The following is a 22,832-nucleotide window of genomic DNA, read 5'->3' as shown; positions in this document are numbered from 1 at the left end:
TACTAGCATTCCAAAAGACCTGTGTGCTGGGAGCCAGAAACTCATCTGTTTGCATCCCAGCTCCCATCTTTCCCAAGTCTTTAGCAAAGTCCTTCAGGCTCTAAAACTGCATACAATAATTTTTCCTCCAAATTCCCACTAGAGCTAAGCACAGCTAACTGCAGTTCATCCTGTGACCAGTCTTACACCAATATATATAGTCCATGTAAGCCCCAGGCATATACTGGCATACCTTCCAAAACAACACATATTTATTCTTCACAAAAGAAAAAACAAGGCTTAATTTTCCTGAGTTCTGCTAAACTATTAAGTTACCCAAGATTAATGGTACCACTCACCTAATGGCACAAGCACATAACTGAAACTGCCTAGGTGTAAAAAAAGAAATACACAAGATCTAAACACCAGTTTTGGTAGAGCTACTCTTACTATTCTGTTATCCCTGTGCCTTATGTTGCATAACAAACCTAAGAGTAAATGTCTTTTCCCAACGTTATTTTCCTGCACCCTTCTAGATACTTTGCATCTATACTTCTATGAAAAAAAGAAACAGGTACTTAACAAGACCACAAAAAAAACCCCACAACCAACCAAATAAAAAACCCAAATCACCACCAAAATGAGAGTTTATATTTAGTTTACAAAAAACACAACATCCCAAATAAGGCCTCATGTGTTGGCATTTCATAGCACCTGCACACTTCTAAAACTTCCAACCCAGTTGTAATTCACTGAATAGCACCTGAATAGCGAGGACAGCAGAGGGCTACTGGGACAGAAAAGTTGAAACTAGGAGCTGAATAAATTGAACAGACAAAGAAGACTGGAAAATACTAGTAATAACACATTCTTAGCATGTGGAAAGATACCACATTAAGAGTCACTAGTCACAAGAATTACAGAAAAGGATAAAACCAGGTCAATTTGGTCCAGTATATTACAATTTACCACTCTCCTTCAGCATACTCTGACAATCATTTCAGACAATTCTTTACTATCCTCCACCCTTCCAGCAGAAAAGCTTTCAGCAGTGTTAAGTCTTGCTCATGGTAAATCCTTAGCTTGGCTGTTTTCACACTTTAGGTGGTTTATTCCAGTGAAACTCATGTACTTGCTGTTTGCATGATTCACAGCCATCTGCATTTACAAACTTCACAGCTTAAGTTAAAGCTAAATTCCACAGCAATTATAAAATTAAGTTTTCTTACACTAAAATTTATACATATATCACTTTTTTTGTGCAAAAAGAGTTTAATCTTCAGTGGTTTTAAACAAATTTTACCTGGTTTAGTCAATAAACAATTCCAAAAGTCAAAATAAACTGGAACATCTGTGATACAAACATCTGAAGCAGGTTGAAACTACCAAAGTGCTACAACCAAAGAGAACAGGATCCCTAAAGTGTACCTGACTGAATGGCTCTACAGCTCCTGGCACAGGACTTAAAACTTGGCTTATGCTCTCAATATAACCAAGTCATTTTTATTCAGTAACTTAAGAGCTGGAATTTATGATATTCCAAAAACATGCCTAAGAAAAACACTTGGTGAATCATAACTGAATTATGTTTATAGGAGGTATTTTTGATGCAGTCACGCACCATAACAAAATTATAATCTCAACTGCAGACTACCAAAAATCACATAAATTCAGCTCTAATTCCTCTATATAATAATACAGTCTTTTCATTTATCAATGTTTTTAACAGAGGTATCACAGGCCTGGTACTTCTTTCTGAGGAAAACAAAGTGCTTCTTTTCTAATTAATGAACATAAGACTGAAGTTAAACAAAGTGATCATTGATAGGATCATAATGGAACTGTTTTACCATATAATGATGTATTCACATAAGAAAATGTTGTGTCTATGTAACTGTTTCTTCCAAATTTAAAACAAGACTTGAAAAATTTACCAGCATCTAACCCAAAACCCAATTCTAGTCAGACTGTATCACGAAAAGATCTCATCTATTTGGGCCCGACGAAACCAGAATTTGATGAGGCTTTATTTAACAATGCTTTATACCTACAAACACAAAGTAAATCAGTTTAAAGTCCCCTACATAATAAACTGAGAAAATACTGTTTCAAGATACACTTATCAGGTCACAAAACTGATGGCCTCTCCCAACTTAACTGGCCTTCCTGTCCTCTGCCTCTCAAGACAGACTCATCTCCCAATAAATAAATTACTGCAAGCACAACAGATTTTTTTACCCTTTTTAAGGCACAACTATGTGCTGAGGTAAAAAAGAACAGAGATATCCCCCTGAAGGGGAAACGGCATTGCATATTAAGCAGCTTGAAATACAGCCATAGCTCCTGCCTGTCCCCATCCACACTATGTCCCACTGAATCTGTGACTGGCACTGTACGAGTTATCTATGCAAGAAAACACCTGTGTTAGCTATGAAACAGCTTCAGAAAGCCATCAGTGTAGTACTTTCTTTGAACCACTGGTTCAAATTTAAAAGTTTTACCTGTAACTGAAATACAGGAAGCATTTTTAAGCAAAAGAGTGCTAGGATTTTATAAAAACAATACACTCTAGCAAAAAATATCATTATCAGTGTGAGCTTTTGGGATCCTAGCTTGTACACTCTAAATCATCCCAGATGATTTCAAAAGCCTAATGGTACCATCCTTTATCTGATATTTTCCAACTGACAAAAATCTAATACTTGAACAATCAAACAGTTTACTTAAATTATTTACACAACTCTTATACAAGTCAGCATTAATTTATCCCACACTTCCTAAATCACATTGAAAACATACAGCAGAGATGAACTAGCACATGTCAGAACTTTACCAAAGCCATTTCAGACTATTCCAGTTCCAATTTCACTGTTTTCAGGCGTGCATATGTGTAAGAAACAAATATACCTATTTAGACTAGATCAAACTAATTCCTTTAAATGCCAAACTCTTATCTGCCTTACACTGTATCAATCTCTGAAGTCGGGTGTAGGTCACAGTACTTCAAGGTCCTGATCATGGGTAACAGAGTGAGATTTCAGCATGCAACTCTGAGGAAAAAGTGGGTTTTGGATACAGACTGCTTGTGGCCAGCCCCAAAGCAGGCGAGAGCTTGTGATGTGCTCAGAGCTAAGCTGCTTGTCACACCGACCATTCCCGACCTGTCAGTGCAGCATCAGCCTTTCACTTTACAGTAACCACAACTGTGCAGTTACCTGAGCCAAGGAGGAGCACAATCAATGCATAGAAGCAAACAGCTCAACTGGCCCAGTTAGCAAAATCCATGCCTGTTATCATTAACAATACACTAAATGAAGTACGTAAAACAAACAAATCCCAAATATTAAAGAAAAGTTAACAGTGAAAAACTGAAGCTTAATCACTCTGAGCTCTACACAAATTTCATTTTAAGGAAAAAAAAAAGACTCAAGCTTTCTCCAAGCAAAAATGCTGTTTAGCATTCAATTACTTGTTTCAAAAATTAATTTTTTTATAACCTCAGATAAAAAAGCATCTGCTCAAAAAGCATGCTAAATGGTAGTCAGTGGTGTACATGGTAACTCACAAGGTAGAGCAAGAATAGTGTTTGGAAGAGTCCAGCCTCACACCAACACTGGATTTGAAAGGAAAACTACAAAAGAATACTGGGGGAAAGTTTTGAACATTTCCAATTATAACATTACCCCCAGACTTATTTTTAAAGATACATAATCCTTAAGAGGCTTAATTCAGAGTCAAAGCTGATCTCTCCTTTCCAAACTATCTCAGCAACCTACATAGCTTCCTCTTCAGGCTCCTGGGAAGGAATCCTCTTACACTTTTTTTGGGAGCACATACTTCACACTGCATTTCTCCCTCTGCTTTTGAGATTTTTTTACTCTGCAGAGGAACCATTAACCTTGCATTAAGTGTATTCAAGGATCCTTTAAGATACCTCACTCTGGGGAGCTTTATTTCTGCCACAGATCAAGAGCAATGCCAAAACAGTATCATACAAATTTCAACCATCTTTCATTTGCAGCTGTGTAAGAAAAACAGACAGAAAATAATAGTCTCCTCTAGGGGAAGGCATAGGCAAAGTGCTGTGTGCTGCCTTGGGCCACAACAACCCCATGCAATGCTTCAGGCTTGGGGAAGAGTTGCTGGAAAGCTGCTCATGGAAAAGGACCTGGGGGTGCTGACTGACAGAGCTGAACATGAGACAGCTTGTGCCCAGGCAGGCAAGAATGTCAGCAGCATCCTGACCTGTATCAGAAATAGCATAGCCAGCAGGGCCAGGGCAGTGATCATCCCCTGTAACAAGGCACTGGTGAGGCTGTACCTTTATTGAGCAGCAACAAAGCTGGTGCAGGGCCTGGAACACAAGTGTGATGGGGGACAGCTGAAGGACCAGGCTGGGGATGAGGGTTAGTCTGGAGAACAGAAGGCTCAAGGAGGACCTTATCATTCTCTACAGCTGCCTGAAGGGAGGCTGTAGTGAGATGGGGTCAATCTCTTCTACCAAGTAACATGTTGATAGGATAAGAGGTAACGGCCTCAAACTGCTCCAGGGAAGGTTTAGACTCGATGTTAGGAGAAATTTCTTCATAGAGAGGGTGGTCAGGCACTTGAACAGGTTGCCCAGGGCAGTGGTGGAGTCACTGTCTCTGGAAGTGTTCACAAACCATTTGAAGGTCCTCAGTGACATGGGTTAGTGGTGGCTTTGGCAGTCCCAGGGTAATGGCTGGACTTGATGTTCTGAAAGGCGTTTTCCAACCCAGTTGATTCCATTACTCTAATAACTCTGATTACTGTAATTGACTAAGTGATGCCTTAATTATGCACACAAAAGCAGCAGCAATAGAACTAATTCCAAGAAGGGAGGGGAAAAATGTTCTTTGAAGACCCCAAAGACTTAAAATGCCTGACTGCAAGCTCTCCCCATGTCAACTGTTTTTTCTATGCTCTCCTTAACCATGTAAAAAATAAATGCTAATGTTACCCCACTGCCTGTAACATAATCTCCAATGGTATTCCAGTCTGGCAACACAAATACTCTCCTGGAGGAATACAAGTAGGAGAAGGAGTACAGGTTACACAGCTGCTTGTCCTAGAAAAATTAGTAGAAATAGCACTGATGATGTACCCTCATCTTAGCATCACCTGTGCTAGAAGAAAGCTAGGAAAATGAAGTGTCAACTTCTGCTTTCAAAAAGCATTAATGTGACTTTCATCTAATAATCAACAGCTTCAGATCTTCGGTCAATTTAGTTTATATCGCAAATACTCCCGCTTCAACTGTTTTTCCACAAACAACTTTATGCAGTTTTTACTTTACTGGTGACAAGGAATAATTCAATTGTATCTCAGCAGAAGACCTAACAAGTCAAAACTAGTTCACATATAAACTGAAATTATGAAACACCTCATAAGTATACCATAAGCTGCACAATTTTGCTCACTGAGCTACTCCTATAAAGTGTATTTATTCTTATAACTACCAGGATAGGCTGGAGTAGAGGAAGACATTCAGTCTGTTTTCTGGCAAGAGAAAGAGGGCACAAGACTGCACCTGGATTTTATTAGCAGAGGAAACACTCTTGCATTAGTCATCCCAGCAGCAAATAAGGTGCTTCTCCCTCACCCTTTACTTATTTCCCATTTTCTCAATGTTTGTCAATGTGGAAAGTGTAGGGAAAGATAACCTTCTTTAAGATTCTACTTCCTTTTGAGCTGAAATATATCCAGACTTAGTACACAGATGATTACTTAATTTGATACAATAAGAATTTCTGAATTTCCAAATCCCTTGAAATTTATTGCTAAATTGCTTATAAAAACACAAAATCTTGAGACTGAAGAACAAGCTTTTTTTGGTTGTTTGGGTTTTTCTGAATTTGCAAGCAACATCTCATAACCAGGAGTTATGATGATCACTGGCCATATGTTTAGAGTTGTATCACAGCCTAAATAGTAGTATTTTAGGCAAACCGGTTTATGAGAAATTCCTATGTTGATACATTCTCTCAATGGAAAAGAAAAATCTGTTCTTATAGATAAAATGGTATAGAATCTGTACTTTTGAGGTGGAGTGGTTGCATATTAAAGCTTTTAACAACTGAAAACACAAACATGAGAAAACTCTTAGTACAGCTTGCAGTCTATCACTAGCCTGCAGCTTAAAACTAGAACATTAACCAAGCTACACAGTGCCTGAAGAAAGATCAGAGCTAGGTAAATGTAGGTCAACTAAGCCCATGAGTCAGTGCAACTCTGCCTGCCTATCATTTAAGCAATCAAAGGTTCAACACAATGCTTGACTACCTTCCATCCTTTCTTGGATGTTAATACAGAATTCTTACAGCTGAAAGGCGACAGGCATTTTCCACACACTTCACATGAATTAATCTGAGGGGAATTTATTCCATTATGAAAAAAAACCAGAATAAGCGTTCTCAAACATTCACTTTCTGATCAGAAGAAAAACCAGATCACTGGCTAGTGTGAAAGCACAAGTTGGTGACATCTGAGCTGGGGCCACAGTGTTACTGGGAAGGCAGGTTTAATGAACAAATGGCCCTGCAGCCTGACAGTCTCACAGGGGCACAACATGGATCAGAGCAGTTTATCCTGAAGACTGCAATTCAAATATTCACAAAAGCAGAATAACTTGTGCTCTTTCATTACTTTTCGCTTTTATCACTTACTTATTTCAAGTAGGAGTGACAAACCTAACAATAACCATACAGAAACCTGCCAGGAGCCAATTCCCTACAAAACAAATCCTGTTTATGTACTCTCTTCATTCTATTACCAAAAATTAGGTGCTTGTTGGCATGCTTCTATATTAAACAAACAGCAGCTGCCACAAAGTACAACCAGCCCAAGGAAGCTGTATATAAAGTAAGGACTGTATTTTTAGAGAGAAGAATAAAAAATTACCCATCATCTTACATTTCTGAATCTTATATTTATTATGCTGCTCAACTACAGACAGGCTCTGCTGCCTTCTGGTCTCCAAAGACCATCCCAGCAAAAAACAACTCTGATTTTTTAGCATTTAAAGCTTTCCACAATTGATATTTTTCTTCTGCTCTACAAAACAAATGAAATTAAAGCAAGCCCAAAACAGCCACAATTTCATTATGTAAATAATACTACAATAGAGAGGGCAACACACATATATCACATATGATCAAAAAACAATAGCCCAGATGCCAGAAGATTGTATCTGCATTTTATATAACTTTTAATTTGCATCCTGTGAAACAGAATCAGGTATTCTTGCTAAGAGAATACCTTACTTGAGCCTTCCACTGGACACCAAGGTAAGAACATGTTCACATGCTATACAAAAGCTGTAACGAAGAGCACTCATTCAGGGACTACAGCAGGAATACATGGGAAATGCACTCAAGACAGTAAGCTAGAAGGAAGATAACTGAATTACCAGAGCTGATTACATTAAATTTTAGCTCTTGGGAGAGCAAAAGCTGGAATTTTTAACCCGTTTACACCAGCAGCTCCACCACTACAAGCCCACAGAATATCTGTCAGTGATTCAGAGAAATAACATTTTCCAATCTATTTTCTGGCGATGTTAAATCGAAATAGAAGCCAAACAAAAATACTTTCCTCTTAAATTCTTCAAGTAGGCAATCCTTGCAAATATCAAAAGTAAGTACTTCCAAAATGAGCAAATAGATCCTTCCTCAGCTTTTTATTCAAGTACAGCCGTTGGTAAAACACATACTGCTAAGCCTCTACCTTCATACCCTAAAAGAGTTTGGAAACACCAGCTTCAAGCCGGTTACTCATAATTCAGCAAACACATTTACTTCAAGCTCTGCAAGCTCAGCTTGAACTCGTTACTAAGTCTAACACGTAAATTGTAAACTCTTCCTATAATGAAGAACAAAAATAATTAAGACCTGAATTACTCTGATTTACTACAGCATGATAAGCACTGAGAAAAGAGAAGCTGGAACATGAAGTTACTCAAGAACACAGCCAGTTTAACTGCTATTTTATTATAGGTGGGGCAGGTAAAACAATCTCCCAGTAATTTTATCTAATACTTCCCAGCAGAAAAACCTTGGTGTTAGCCTTTGTTTTTTTCTGTGCCAGACTAAAATCATTAGGGTTGCAATCTTTTGTGCCAGATACCTACCTACAACAGAACAAACTTCTAAGAACACAGTAGTAAAATCAGTTCTGCAACTGGAGAACACTGCTTTGGCCACATTAAATAGGAAAATTGTCTTTGAACACCTCACAGCAGTCCACCCAAATTCCAGACATGCTGTATAAATCAGTGGTTTTATGAGGTTTGTGAAATCTTTATTTAGCAGGGATTCTAGCAATTAAGATTTGGAAGGAGTGTTTTCAATGAGCTACTCTCCAGTTCTCTAGGTGGAAAAATACCACATGGACTATCTTTCCTACCATCCACATAAACTGTAGTATCAAGGAGCCTGTATGTTCCTACCCTGGTAAAGCAGGATGCGCCAGACTACCACAGCAAAGACAGGCTTTCCCTGTAATGGCTCCCAGCTAGCAAGATTCAGAGGCACTTGGCAGTGCCCTGGCAGAGGGAAGCCTTTCTTCTGCACTTGCTATACCTGAATTTACCTCATAGGCTACTTCTATCCTTCAAATCCATGACTTTAAAAAGTAAAACTAATACATCTAGACTTGTATGAGATAATTCAGCAGAGAAGTAAAGCTCTAGGAAGAAAAAGAGCAACTGAGCTTTAACAAATTAAACAAGTTTGAATATAAGAGCAATTCTAAGTAGTTCAAGAAGGAGATAATAATTGGCTTGATAATGCTAAAGATAAGGAACAAGAGAAAGATGAAAAGATGATACGGGATCTGAAGTTACTGGTAGAGACAGCTCAGGACAAAAAAAAAGAAATGGAAAGAATTGGTCTGTGCCTACCACACCACTCTCCTCTCCAAAAGCTGAATTATCACCCAAAATTCTGGAGTTACTGAATACTTCTACATTTCAGAAGCCTCTTTAATTCAGCTCAGCAGTATGTGTCTCAGCTTCGTTAACAGTACTCCTTCTCTTGTGAACTGCTCCACATGCTTGAGCAGTGAATGCTCCTTCTGTGTAGGTAAAGGTGCTAACTTTGTAGATACAGAGAGGTTCAGGATGGCACCCTATTAAGGAAGCTACATGGGAAGTTATGTTTTTCAAATCAAATAACCAAAAGCAAAGCTGCACAAAACTTCGTACTGCTCATATCTTCATTTGATTGCCACTGGTATGTGTACATTAACTACTTTCTTTGCTCATTTCCACTTCTCACATGTTCACAGAGGACTAATGCCTTACAGGACTAATGCAGACCCATTCCCAGAGGACAATTCCACTCTGAGCAGTAAGGTGACTGCTGTTCTTCCTATTTGTCAAGGAAGCTGAAAAACACACTGGAATATGGGGGAGGGGGGGAGGGATGGAAATGGATAGCCTCTAGTAAACTGTAGCTAAAAGTTGTGAAAAACTAGAATCTATCCCTAAGAGCACCACAGCTAGGTAAGTCACCCACACAATGCTTTTCACAAGCAATTAGGGCAGGATTTAAGATGACTAAGATTAGGTGAGGTAAAAATTAGCTATCTGGACTCCATCCTGCCAGAGAATACAGATCAGCACACTCAAGAAGGCAGCTGAGCCCACCTACCCAGGACTGATTATACCTCTTCTGAAGGCCTAACTAATTTCAGAAGCACTGAATGCTTATGAACCACAGCTGAGTGAGATTTAACCTATAAAGTTTCGTATTAATCTAAATGCAGTGCAAAGTCCTCTCAGAACCACTCTGGCCACCAAGAGAGGATAAAAAAAGGCAATGCAAAAGCTAGAGGGGTAGCCACCCTGGCAAGGCACTACACATTTAAGAGAAAACACTGGCTGATCATTAAAAAAAAGCACCATCTGCTCCTTTCACGAAGGCCACACAGACTTTACTTGGCTTTTTGATGCATTGGATTCGCATTCCCGCCTCCTGTGCTGCCCCAGTTTAAATAGCAAGGCTGTTATACTCTGAGAGAAAATGATCCAAATGATTTTTCTTTTTACATATTTTTCTTCACTGGGGGAAGGAGGTGAGGAACCAGCGTAAAGTAAAAGATGGAAGCGGCCAGGAGCAAGAAAGTATAAGATTTTCCCCTTTGCAAGTTGTGACCTGCCAAAAATGGGTTATAATCTCATAGAGAAACAGCCAAAAACAAACCAGAAAACTTGCGAAAACCACAATGCTTGGTAAATGACTCCATGGGACCAGAGATACGAAACACAACTATCACCACATAATAAAGTCTTCCGTATTTTAAGCATTGTGACTGCTGAAGTTTGAGAGTTATTCTATGGAGGTTCTTCCTCTATTGTCTCCTGCAGGAACTCAATCTCCTTCCATTACTTCACCACACCACACATTCATTAGGGACTGTAGTGATAGGACAAGGGGTAATGGGTCAAAACTTAAACAGCAGAGGTTTAGATTGGATATAAGGAAGAAATTCTTTACTGTTAGGGTGGTGAGGTACTGGAATGGGTTGCCCAGGGAGGTAGTGAATGGTCCATCCCTGGCAGTGTTCAAAGCCAGGCTGGATGAAGCCTTAGGTGCCACAGTTTAGTGGGAGGTGTCCCTGCCCATGGCAGGGGGATTGGAACTAGATGATCTTAAGGTCCTTTCCAACCCTAACTATTCTATGATTCTATGCTGCATGTCCACTGTGCAGACAGGAAGAACACCATCTACATTGATTTGATCCTCAGTCAATATACTGAATTATATATATAATGAATATACTCAGCCATTCATACCCTCTACCAGCCTTATATGTGGCAAGTGGCAGGTGGGAACCTGAGAGGATCTGGCACTGTCCATGAGAGCCACTTTGTATTTTGAAGTGGCATGCAAGTTAAAATGAAAACTGGGACACCACACATATGCTACCTCCTCCTGAGGCAGGTTTACAGCTTAAGTACCTGCAACACAATTTTATGTAGATGCTGTTAAAATGAATGCATGTATTAATACACTGCTGCAACTAAAACACTGACAGTAAGTATATAAAGCACCTGCATTTTTAAAATGCAGTATTAAAATGGGTTTGAATATGCAGTAGGACAATTTTTTTGTAACAACACTGAAAATTTTAAGACCTTTATTTTTTTAGGTAGATCATTTCAAAAGAGTTAACTCTGACAGTGGTGCTACTTCATGTCTTTCCTTATATGAGATCTGATGGCAGTCAGATTTCTCTTGCACGTATGACAACAGAATGCAAAACAGCACTCAAGATCCTTCCCAACATATTTACAATACTGAAGATACTGAGATTCTCTTGCTTGCTGAGGGCAGAAAAGGGACTAAACCAGAGTATACTCTGACACACTATCACTGATAAAGCCCACAACACTGTGAGATCAGAGTACACATCTGATGGCCTCTACCAAGGTAAGAGCTGCAGTCACCACTTATTTGGCCTGCGCATCCACCTATCTACAAATGGGAATGCCAACACATGGCAGGGGAGACAAACATGACGCAGCACTGGCATTACTCACTGCAAGGACAGAGACAGAAGCAGCTGCTGCCTGCAGTGTCCCTGCTCACACCCCTTACGTTCATGAGCATGTCTGCAATGCCAGCAGCTTCTTCTGTCCTCTCCCTCCTCCATCTATGGTTCAAAGGTGCAAGAGCAATTTAGGGGGTCCCCATGTGAATACTCGCAAATTGCCATCTAATCCGCAATACTGACAAGGCTCAGTGCTGAGCAACAGTGATAAGGCCACTCACTCATACTTCAGCATGCATATCTGGAATTTATAATACTTTCCACTTTGAAACACCACCAGTGTAGGCAGCTTTTGAAAGAACATGTTTTTCCTGCGCCTGTGCGATGCCAGTTTTGGTCCCAAATCCAATGAAAAAGTCTTGCAAATCATAACAACATTTGGTAAACACAATCAGTCACTCAAGCTACTATTCAAAGTGGCTGTTTTGCAAATATGGCATGAAATACAAACTATGTTTCAAATCAGTGATGTCTGCCATTATCAAATACTGCAACCTCTGGCTATTCAGTAAACACACTAGATGTGCTGGACACTTGGGAGTTGACTTTCAAAGATAATAAGCAGTTATTTGCTAATTAAAAGCACTCTTTTTTTTTTTTAACTGTCATAAAATAAACAAGTTTGAAGCACAAACATCTATATAAAATTTGTTATGCTCCCAAAGGACCATAAAATCCCTTGGCTCTTAGCTAAGCCCTAAGATTTTTGGCTAGAAAAACACTTTGATGAATTCAAACTATAAAGTCATATTATCATAAAAACACTGCACATGCACATGGTATGTAGCTTCAGCACACATCCAAGCACTACCTCTGTGAATGAGGGATCCCCCTGACCCACTGCAACTCCTGTCTATGGTACACACCATTAATAGTAGCAGTACAAAACAAAGGAAAAAAAATGTGCACAACTGCCCTAAAGCATCATTCCAGGGGTGAACACTAACGAAAACTCAGGGGAATCTCTATTTTAAGGATGCAATTACATCAAAGCAGAAAACCAAGTACAAACTGACATACAAGTCCATTATCTTTATCCTCCCCAACTAAGGTAACTCCGAGTCTTTGGCGACATCTAAAACACTGCACGCACACCAGCATCTGGTATTTACAGTCTGACTGGCAGCAAACAAGAGTGACCACCCCTATTCAGTGTTAGATCTGAACAAAGGTGAAGTTCAAAGACTGAGAACACAAACCCGTTGACAAGAGCAAACTCAACTGCTTTACTCCTGCTCTGAAAGCTGATTACTCCTCTTTCACACTTCACAATTCTGCTGCACTTACACTTTCTGTCCCTTTCATAGCTTTCAAGAATGAGACACATTAAAGCATTGCAAGTATGTTAACAACATAAACCCTTTTCTGGCTGTCTTTAGTTCTGTAGGAAGCTTTTGCTATCTGTGATTTGTGGAAGATTAAACTTATTAAAAGCGGCAATAGCCTAATGGTCACAGCCTTTAGCTGACAAAAAGAAAACATGTATTGGGAATTCCCTAAATAAGTTGGTTTTTTTTTTCCAACTTTGTATCAATTAACTACAGTGTTCCACAGGAATTTTCAAACAGAGGCAGCTTTGATTTTTCATACCAAAGGCAGGAGAGGAACAGCAAGCGAAGTTTGCCATGCCTTATAGACATTAAAGCACTGTTTCTCACTTTCTAGTAACAGCTAGCTATTATTTGAGACTATATGATTTAATGGATAGGCTGAACTAGACTGGAACTCAGGATAACTTAATTCTTCAGCCATAACTTGTGCTGACAGTGATTCCTCTCTGCTTTATTTCCCTCTTCTTTTATCATACCTACTCATATTTAAAATGACAAGACCATCCCTATTATGTACATGTACACCATCACTTTTAACCAAATACCCTTCTCAGTAGCATGGTCCAAAAAAACCCATTATTTGCATGTGATTAAACTAATTGCCTGTTGCTACCACTGAACTAGCAACTGAACTTTTTCCACTTCCCTCTCCATCCATCCTAATGCCTGCAGCAAGAACCACAGGGATTACCAGAATCTTGCCTCTATCTTCCTTTTTTCCTGTTACTTAACTCCCACTTTGTCAAGAAGATTAGCTCTGAATTCATCTCCCTCTTTAAAACTTACACTCAGCCTGTTCAAACAGATTATGTGCTACAGAACTCTGCTTCACCACACAACCAGGAGTAATAATACCTGTGGTTTGATACCACGTACAGCATCTGAAGCCTTGATATGTTCACACAATTAAAGCTCATCTAAAGTCACTCTAGTCACCTGATACCTGGGGTAATCCCACCTGCATTCTAGGGGTTTTCAATGATTATAATAGGTGATTCTTAACCAACTTATGTTTAGCAACAGAAGCTAAAGAGCAAATTATATACCTGTTCCCACTGAGACAGGCATGTGCATATGGCAAAGCTGCTAAGTACTCATGAATACACAAACATTACCTTGACACTCTGAGAATTACTGTTGGTAACATGTTGTTACACTACCTAGAGGAATCACACTCCAACAAGACAGATCATTTTCTCGACAAAAGCCTTCACTTCTCTGCATCAATGATATACAATTTTCCGTATTACAAGTGACACTGGAAAATACACTGCCAGCATCCAACACTCATGGGGAAAAACGAGGCAGGAAACCTGTGAATAACTACAGCAGGCTCTAAATATATGAAAAAACACTCCTGCTGCACTGAGGGAATACAGCTATTTCTACTGTTATGTTCAGTTTAGTTCAAACAAAACAAAAATAAATCTTTCATACACAGAATTCTCTGAAGAAAACCTACTTTCTTACGTTGTTTGGGGTCTTTTTAATGCATTTTTTCACACAACCTTTAGAGATATGCTCTTCTTTAAGGTTTCTTACAGACAGAACATTTTCTCTTCCACCCCAAAGCTCATCTCCAGTTGGGTTATTTTTTTATCACAGTAAAAAAGTTGCAGAAACCTTAGGCGATTTTCCTGATTGTGTTAACATTATATTCAGCAGAAGCTGATCCATATCCCTTTCTTTCCTACTATAATTCCAATGCAAACATCTTACAACGCTTCTTTTAGAACTTCCATACATTATATGAATCCACATACAATACTATAAGCAGAAAAATTCCCAAAAGCACTCTTGCAAATTTCCTCCAGTTTGTATGGTACTAGTATTTGTGACTATCATGGTATCTCAAGAAGGCCGTTAGTTTTATGTTAAACACATGCTTTTCCTTAAACCTTGCACAAACACTTTGTTACAGCTGCTGTGATTTAAGCTATCTCCTGGCTAGCTATACATGAAGGAAAACAGACCTTGCAGCATGCTCCAGAAAATCAACAAATCTTAATGCTGTCAAACCAGGAGGAAAAGTTCTTACGTGTATTTAAAATATCAAGAACATCTGCAATTAAATTAGGTATTAGGGAGTCAAGTACAAAATGAAAAAACTAATGTACTTCAAAGTTTTACTCTCTTAGAGCATTAATGAATACATTTACATGAGCACTAATGTAACAAAATCCTTTAAAGTGTTTTAAAAATAATCATCATGGCACCATTACTGGGAATACTTAAAACAGTCTTAAACGCATATGTTACAATTTCATGAAGATAGGGTTTAGAATCCCAGTATCAGACTATCCCATTATGGACTGTTTGCATATATACACACACGTATACACACACACACAAACGCAGTTTTTCATCATTAAGCATAACTCTTTGTTCCATAATCCCCAGTTGTATGTTTAATCATCACACATAAAACACTTCCATCAAAAAGAAAAACTGCAGTTCTAGCATGTTTAATTCTTTGGAAATGAACATCTACATTGCTGAAATGGCATTAGAGTGACAAATGACTATAATCCAATGGCCCAAGGCCAGCAACTTCTATTACAACAAGATTTTGCTGTTTTGCACGACACAGCATGTTGCATGTGTGTCACTAAACAGAAATGAGACTGCTTAGTTTACCTATAAACAAAACCCCACTTAACTTTACAAGTATTTTAACAGCTACATGCACAGAAAAAGCAGTGTGTCTAAGCAACTGCCTAGAGAAATTGGATTTATTAATAGGTAAATGGCTGGATCTATTCTAAGAAGTCCCCAGATCAGTGCTATAGTCTAGAATGCACAGAATAAGTAGCAGTGATTCACAAAACCTCTAGAGTTTATTCTAGTATTTACATGCTGCCATATAGTTCCAAATTTAAGTTCTATGTCAGTTTTCTCAGACTTGCTTTTTTTAACCAACCCACATTCACCCACTGTACTCTGCACGGATCCACCATTCACATTTTAGAAAGGCAAATGATACCTTCTGGCTACCTAAACTCACAGCTTCAGCTGCAGTCTGAATTCCCAAGACCACAGAAGCTTACAACTACTTACTCCACCAGCAAAAGTTTTAGCAGCAGGACAAACCCTTTTTGCTCAGAACGCCCTTCTGAGCAACAAAAGCAGGACTCAAATATGAAGGGAGGCAAATCCCGCTTCTTCACCCCTTTAAAACACAGAACAGCCACTGACCAGGTCAGGGTATAAGCAGCAGCTACAACACAATGCACTCCAACACCTTCGTCCAAACAGACTACTGGCAGCCCTTGCCCACGGCCACCTTTCATTTCATTGTTCAGGTTGCCCTCCTGAGTTATCAGTGTGTTTCACAAACCTGACAGAAAATATCCACACTGCCCTCTCTCCAAGCACTTCTTTTGGCCTTTAAGGACCCTGTCAAGTTGCACACATCTGCAGAGATGCAAGCAAGCTAGCACTCACCCAGCAAGAAACTCATGCGGCTGCAGAGCAACCCTGGTTTTCTTAAGAGTATTTTCGAGACAGATCGATTTCCTGACGAAGGTCACCCACAAACATCAGGTAATACACTGCAAAGACAGCACAGAACAAATGCCTACAAACTGCAGCCTTTTTTTTCTCCTTCCAGAAACAGTGCTGGCTTAAGGGAACATCAAACTACACCATGCCAGGGAGTAACACTCCAAGTGGCCATAAAAGAGGCAGTTTGCAGTGCAGTATTTCAGGGAGTCAGATTGCATGTCATGTTCTGAGTTCCAGTTATTCTGGTTGGCAGGCCAGACACAGGCTTGGGTGAGGATGAGCAGCAGCCTATGAGCTTGTTCAGCCTTTCCTGAACTCAAAACCCAACCAGTTTTTACTTCAGCTGGGTCTGGGGACAATATGGTACATTTAAAATGGCACTGAGTTAATATGACACCACAGTAATGGTGAAAGAACAAAACAAGCATAAATGATTCATTCTGCTATGGTATCCTTTCTTCTGTTTAACTTGTTTTCACAAGATTTATAAATTATGAGTTTGTATTAATTCTTTCTATGAAAAACAATAGGAAAAGTGGCTAAAACAACTGTTTATACAGTTTCTACAGAGCATTACTCTTTCCAAACAGGGAAATAGTTTTTTTAATGTCTTAAAAAAAGAATTAATTTAGATGACCTTAATGACAAATGGTTTCAACCATACTCAATGCTAAATCAGCTCAACATCTGTAGCATCATACAAAGCCTGTAGTGATACAGCAAAGTTTACTTTTAGCTCATACTAATAAAAACCTTACAGATTTTGAATATACTTGGAACACACCTAGAAAACTGGCAGCAATACTTAAGTATCTCATTAAATGATTATGAAATAATGACATGCAATAGAGAGGTATGAATGACCAGAACTGTCTAACCTGTGCTACCATATGCTCATGCTTGCTGACTAGCTGGCTATCCAAAATTAATGCCCCTTTGAAAATAAACGATACGGTCATGTTTCATGATTTATTTGTTAGAACATATAAAGTGCCTGATGAAGTATTTCTGCCCACTACTACATGAATCCATTAACTGGCAGAAATCTGACTACCCATTTTAGTTATTAAAAGTATATGATTTTCTTAAAGACTTCTTTTTGCCTCATGTGACAAAAAAAATGTATGTCTCAATTACCGTACGCTCAAATTACAGTCACAAGGGAAAACTGAGCACTTTTGCCTCAGACTCTGCATTATGACACAAACATAATCACCAAATTTAAGTTTTCAGAACAGAATCTTATCGAAGTATTTCTACTGATCTGCAACACTATCCTTCTATAATAAAAAGCTGCATCTTCAGGCATGTGAGAATCCAAAATATTGTTACCTTACTTCAGCATTATAACATTAACCTGCTCTAGAATATACAGTCATCTAAATCCCAGACAGCATTTAAATAAACTGATTTACTAATGTAAAAATAAAACAAAATACAAGGATAGGCTACGTTTAATGACACAAACAAGCACTAACAGAAAGATATCCTACAGATTTGCTTCCAAATGATATATGAACTTAAGCAGCAACCCTCATGAGACCTAAATATCTCCCTTTACCTATGGAGGAGATTGATTTAAAATAGTCTATGTGAAAGTTAGTACTAACATGACTTTACAGCCTAGTTTTAATTACAGCTGTGTACTATTTCACCATAAACTAAATCATCAGCTGAACTTCCTTGTGTTTCAAGGTACATCAACTTAATTAAAGTACAGACACAAAAATGTCCTTAATTTTTCTAAATCCAGAAAAAAAAACAGCCGCAATGTAAAACCCAGTGTCGTCCAACCGACCACATGCACTTCTGCCTAGTACTGAGAGTACTGAGGGGAGAGCAGTGACTAAAACAGCTTCGGAGACGGACACTGAATTCTTTTGATGTATGTGCATTCAAACTAGCATTCATTAGAAAAAGATGTCCAAAACGAACTGCATTTTCTCAACAGTAAAAAAAAAATTGAACGACACAAAACTTTAGAACACTTTAAAATTTTAAAGAAACTCCAGAAACTGCAACTGTCCTCAGAACACTCACATTAACAAAATAACATCCCTCTTTTTTCCACATATAAATAAATCAAGCTGGACAAGAAAAGTCATTATAGTTTTCACCAATAAGGCTTTTGTTTATGGAAAAATCACTGTCAGGACCACCAGTGTATCTCAACTGCCATTCACAAAAGCAGAACTCAGAATTAAAAGCATAACTTTGTTTCAACCACTTGCACTTTATAGAAGGCATTTTCTACCGCAAAAGACATGTTTTCTTAATAAAATCATCTTTAGCTGACCAAAGCTTTCTAAACTTCATTATTTGTTTAAAACACACCTCAGTGCACCACATGCACATCCCGATATTTCTGCTTTAAAGCTTTTGGGGACTGAAATCTTACAGGAAAGAAATAGTAAAGTTATCCCACTCGATCACTTGCTCTAAGCAGACACAAGATTACACCAGGAATCGAACTTTAAACTTCCACTGAAAAACTACCAAAACCGCAGCTTTTCTTCTTCTACTCCGCGCACCCATCTTTTGGCTGCTTTAGTTAGTGGGAGACGGGTAAAGTGGACACACACCTCCATGCACAGCGATCCTGTAACACTCGGCCTTTTGCAACCCAATGCATTGAGATTTACTGAGTGTTTGGGCGGGGGGTGGGGGGAATTAGCCTGCAAATCTCCATATCCCCTTCCCATTATATACTGGTTTCTATCTCTTCCCACTTCCAAACAGGAATAAGCACAAACTATCGCCTTTCTCCCCCCACATCCTCTCTCTGCGCTGGCTCAGACAAGGGCACAGCACCGGCTTCACCTCGCTAAAGCTCCGCATGCCGCCTCCGCCCCTTCCCTCCGCCGAGGCGCAGCGACACCGGCGCGGCGAAGGGGCGAGCCCCAGCACGGGGGTTCCCTCCGCGGGGCCGGCAGCGAGGGATGCCGGCGTCCCGGCCGGCAGCGAGGCGGCTCCACCGCCCTCAGGAGATTCAATGAAGCTGCAGAATCACCCTGGGCCTAGTCCCGGCCACCACGCTCCCCCCTCGGCGAGCCTCGCCACGGGGCCCGGCGGCCCCTCAGGACCCCCCGCGACACCCAAAGCCGGCAGCGCGGACACGGGCCGTACCTGCGCGCCGTTGACCGCCATGGCGCCCGGCATCCGGAGGAGCTCAGCGTCTCCCGTGCTTCTCACGCTGCTGCCCCCGCCGCCGCCATTTTCTCTCTTGCACGCACCAGCCGGGCGGGCAGGCGGTGCGCACTGCGCCTGCGCACGGACGCGGAGGGGCGTGGCGGGCGAGCCTCTGCGCCTGTGTGCGGGTCGGGCGGGGGTGGAAGGCGGGGGTTGCGCAGGCGCGGTGGCAGCAGGGGCGGCTCTGAGGTAGGGGCCTGGCGGCGGGGAATGGGTCTGTTCCTCAGCGGGGCCGCCCAGAGGCGGGAGGATGGGCGAGGCGGTGGAAACCACTTGGGTTTCAGCCCCAGGGCACCGGCTGGGGAGGGGGAGCTGCTGTGAGGAAGCCGTCGGCGGCAGGGTGGCCCCACATGTCCGTTGGCTTCGGTCGGCCCTGTGTTACTGCAGTGAGGGAGAGCGGTGCAGGAGAAACGCAGCTGGAAAGCTGCACGTAGCCAGGCTGTCCCAGAGGAATTGATGCAGGGTTCACCCCAAGATGTTAGAATTCTCACGGCAGTGATTGCTCCGGCAGGTAATTGTGTCCGTGTGAGGCAGAGCTAAGCTGTCCTACTTCTGACCCAAATAACGAGTGGGAATGGGCCCATTGTTTATATCTGGGGAAAAAAAACCCCTCAAGTGACTAAGCCAATCTCGTGATTTTGAGAGGACTGACTCATAATCGAATTCTGAAACCCCCAGGCGAGAATCCATTACATTAATTGCTAATTTACTCCTTTTTTTTTTCTTCTCCTTAATCTACCAAATCCTGCAAAAGTCTCGTTCAGTTGGGATGCAGGTGGTATGAAAAGCTTAACATTACCGTGAAAGTTAAAGAGAAGAAAGGGAAATAAATAACTTTGTTTCTTTGGCTGCTGAGAGAGAAGGCAGTGGGAAGAAGATTGTTCCACCTTCCTCCGATAAGGACATTTCCCTCTCGTTTTACCAAGTACAGCACTTCGTGTGTGCTCATGTCAGCGAATGATTTTCTCTATCAGCCTCTGCCCTCAGCAGGCACACCCGTGCTGCCGCTCGCTTGTGTTTCTAGCAGGTGTTGCTCTTTTGTCCCAAGGCAGAGAACTAGCAGTAAAAACGGCTGTTTAATATGAAGAGGAACAAAAAAAGGGAGACAAATGTATAGGCCTTTTGCATACAGCATTTCAAAGGTCTGAAACCCCCTCTCCCCTCGGGAATCTCATTTACAAGGTAAATAAAGGAGTGAAAACCCTTACATAGCTCATCCGCTTGAAGGCAAAATTCCCTTCTGCCCACAGCGCTGCCTAAATAAAGAGGCTGTTTTTTTGCTGGAAAAAGCCCCTTCAAATGGCTGATATACAAATGAGGACAGTACTTCCCACTTGAAAGCTGGTTAATTCAAATACCAATACTGTTAAATGCTGTAGCTGATGGCAGAAACTGACATGGGCATAAAGGGACTGTCTTGTAATTCAGCAACATTTAAAACGCCATCCCATATTATCCTATCTTAATACAGTTTCATTGTAAAGTCTCTTAATTTACCACAATATTTTACAATAATGCAAGTTCTGCAAGTTTTATTGTGAAAAGAAACATTATTGTTTTCCAGAAACTTACCTGCTGGGAAGTTTGCACCTCAGTTCTCTTTTATCATTTTTGTCATTTTAATGGTCTGTTATTGCGTTACCACTTACTGCAGTGCCCAAAACAGTTTTCTTTATATCTATCCTTTATGCCAGTGGCCATGAATTACAGCTAACAAACAGCATGCTGTATTTCTGACTTAAAAAAAAATGCTGTATTTCTTTCCGTGTGTCCATGCTCTTAAGATTCATGGAGTAAAGCAGTGTTCTTAAGAACTTAGTACTGACTTAATTACTTTGTGAAGTGAACAACAACAAACGCGGTCCATGGCTGTGGAAATAAAGGATTGTCTGATGTTAGCTAGTGAGCTGAAAAAGCTACTCCCAGGTTAGCTGCCTCCCAGTAACTGCTGTAATTGTTTTTATCCCACAGAAAATGCAGAGTGTTTGTGAATGGCTCAGCCTTCCAAATCAGACTCCTCAATTTTGCTGACCTGTGCTCATGACAGCACCTAGGAGGTGAAGGATTTATATGTATGACTTTTCTGAAGCAACCAGGACCCGCACATCTATACTTTCAGGGTGGAGAAGAGTATCTTCCTGGAGTGTTGCAAGAATTGGTTGATCACTATGGGAGGTGTCCTGCTGTCCATGTAAAGGTTCCTCCCAGTGTCCAGAGCTTTAGGAGCTCTGAAGACTTCTTTTCAGAGATGAAGAACTTTTATCCCAACAGTTTCCAGGCACAATAAGGCCTTTGCTACTTCTCCAGACATTCAGGTAACGAGATTCATTAGGATAAAAAAGAAAACAGCACTGTACTGTATTTGGGGGGCTTAAGACACAGAAAGCAAAGGTGACTGCTGTGTAGAGAAAACCTAGAAACATTACTTAAAGCACCAAGAATCTAAGGAGCCATGGTGGTGCCAACTTCAAGCCCATAATGGCACAAAAACAGTGTTGGGGAGGGAGCTATTTTTCCTCTGCTCTCACCACTGCCTACCATAAAGTACTCACAGGCAGCAGCTATAAGGTCCTTTCCAACCCTAACTATTCTATGATTCTATATTCCCTGCTCAACTTGCCAGAAGGGGTGTTTGCTTATGGGTCTGTTGACTCCTTGTGTTTCAGGTTTTCCATTGAAAATGAACCTAATCTAGGCCAGCATCCCCAGAGGTGCTGTTGCTGTACCCTGCCAAGCGGAGCTGCTGCAGAGCTCCTCCAGCATAAGGTCCAAGAAGTGCTGTGAGCTTTGCTGGAGGGAGCTAGATAAAGCTGTTTTTACTGTGGTCATAGGGGCCCAAAGGCAGTTTGTTACATGATGTGGTGCCTGTGAGAAGGAACAGAAGTCACTGCTGAAGGAGGTCCCTTTTGCGTCTCATGGTTATAACAACACATTTTTACAATCCTGATAAAGTGCTTCTCCTTCCTTTGGAGAACTTGCGTTGATCCTTCTTGTTGAACCTCTTTTTTGTTTTGGACAGCTGCTGTCACTGGATAGTCTCTCCTGAAGTTTTCACAAAGCCTTATACTTTGGAGTACCCAGAGCACTGAAACAAGACTACAGAATAAGTTTTAACTTGCTGTGGCCTGAATTGCAGAGGCCAGAAGTGGGTGGACACAATAAGCCAAATAGCAAAGAACACCAGTAACAAATGTTACATTCTAAAAATGCAGTAATGCAAACCTGCCTTCAAACTCTGTATTTCTAAATTTGCTG

The 22,832-nt window shown here is 40.6% G+C and overlaps 1 protein-coding gene across 1 annotated transcript in view; it reads right to left on the bottom strand.

Annotated features, from left to right (window-relative positions):
* USP10 (ubiquitin specific peptidase 10) overlaps nt 1-19,639 on the bottom strand; it is a 54,516-nt gene extending 34,877 nt beyond the window's left edge. The window contains exon 1 of the mRNA XM_031051796.2: nt 19,515-19,639. Within this exon, the coding sequence (XP_030907656.2) occupies nt 19,515-19,547 (33 nt within the window). The 5' untranslated portion in view covers nt 19,548-19,639. The remainder of the gene's footprint in view (nt 1-19,514) is intronic.
* Nucleotides 19,640-22,832: the final 3,193 nt, after the last annotated feature.

The sequence above is a fragment of the Melopsittacus undulatus genome, chromosome Z (genome assembly GCF_012275295.1).
Source record: "Melopsittacus undulatus isolate bMelUnd1 chromosome Z, bMelUnd1.mat.Z, whole genome shotgun sequence".
NCBI lineage: Eukaryota > Metazoa > Chordata > Aves > Psittaciformes > Psittaculidae > Melopsittacus > Melopsittacus undulatus.
Note: the sequence above shows the minus strand (reverse complement) of the source record. Positions and strands in the feature narration are given on the sequence as shown.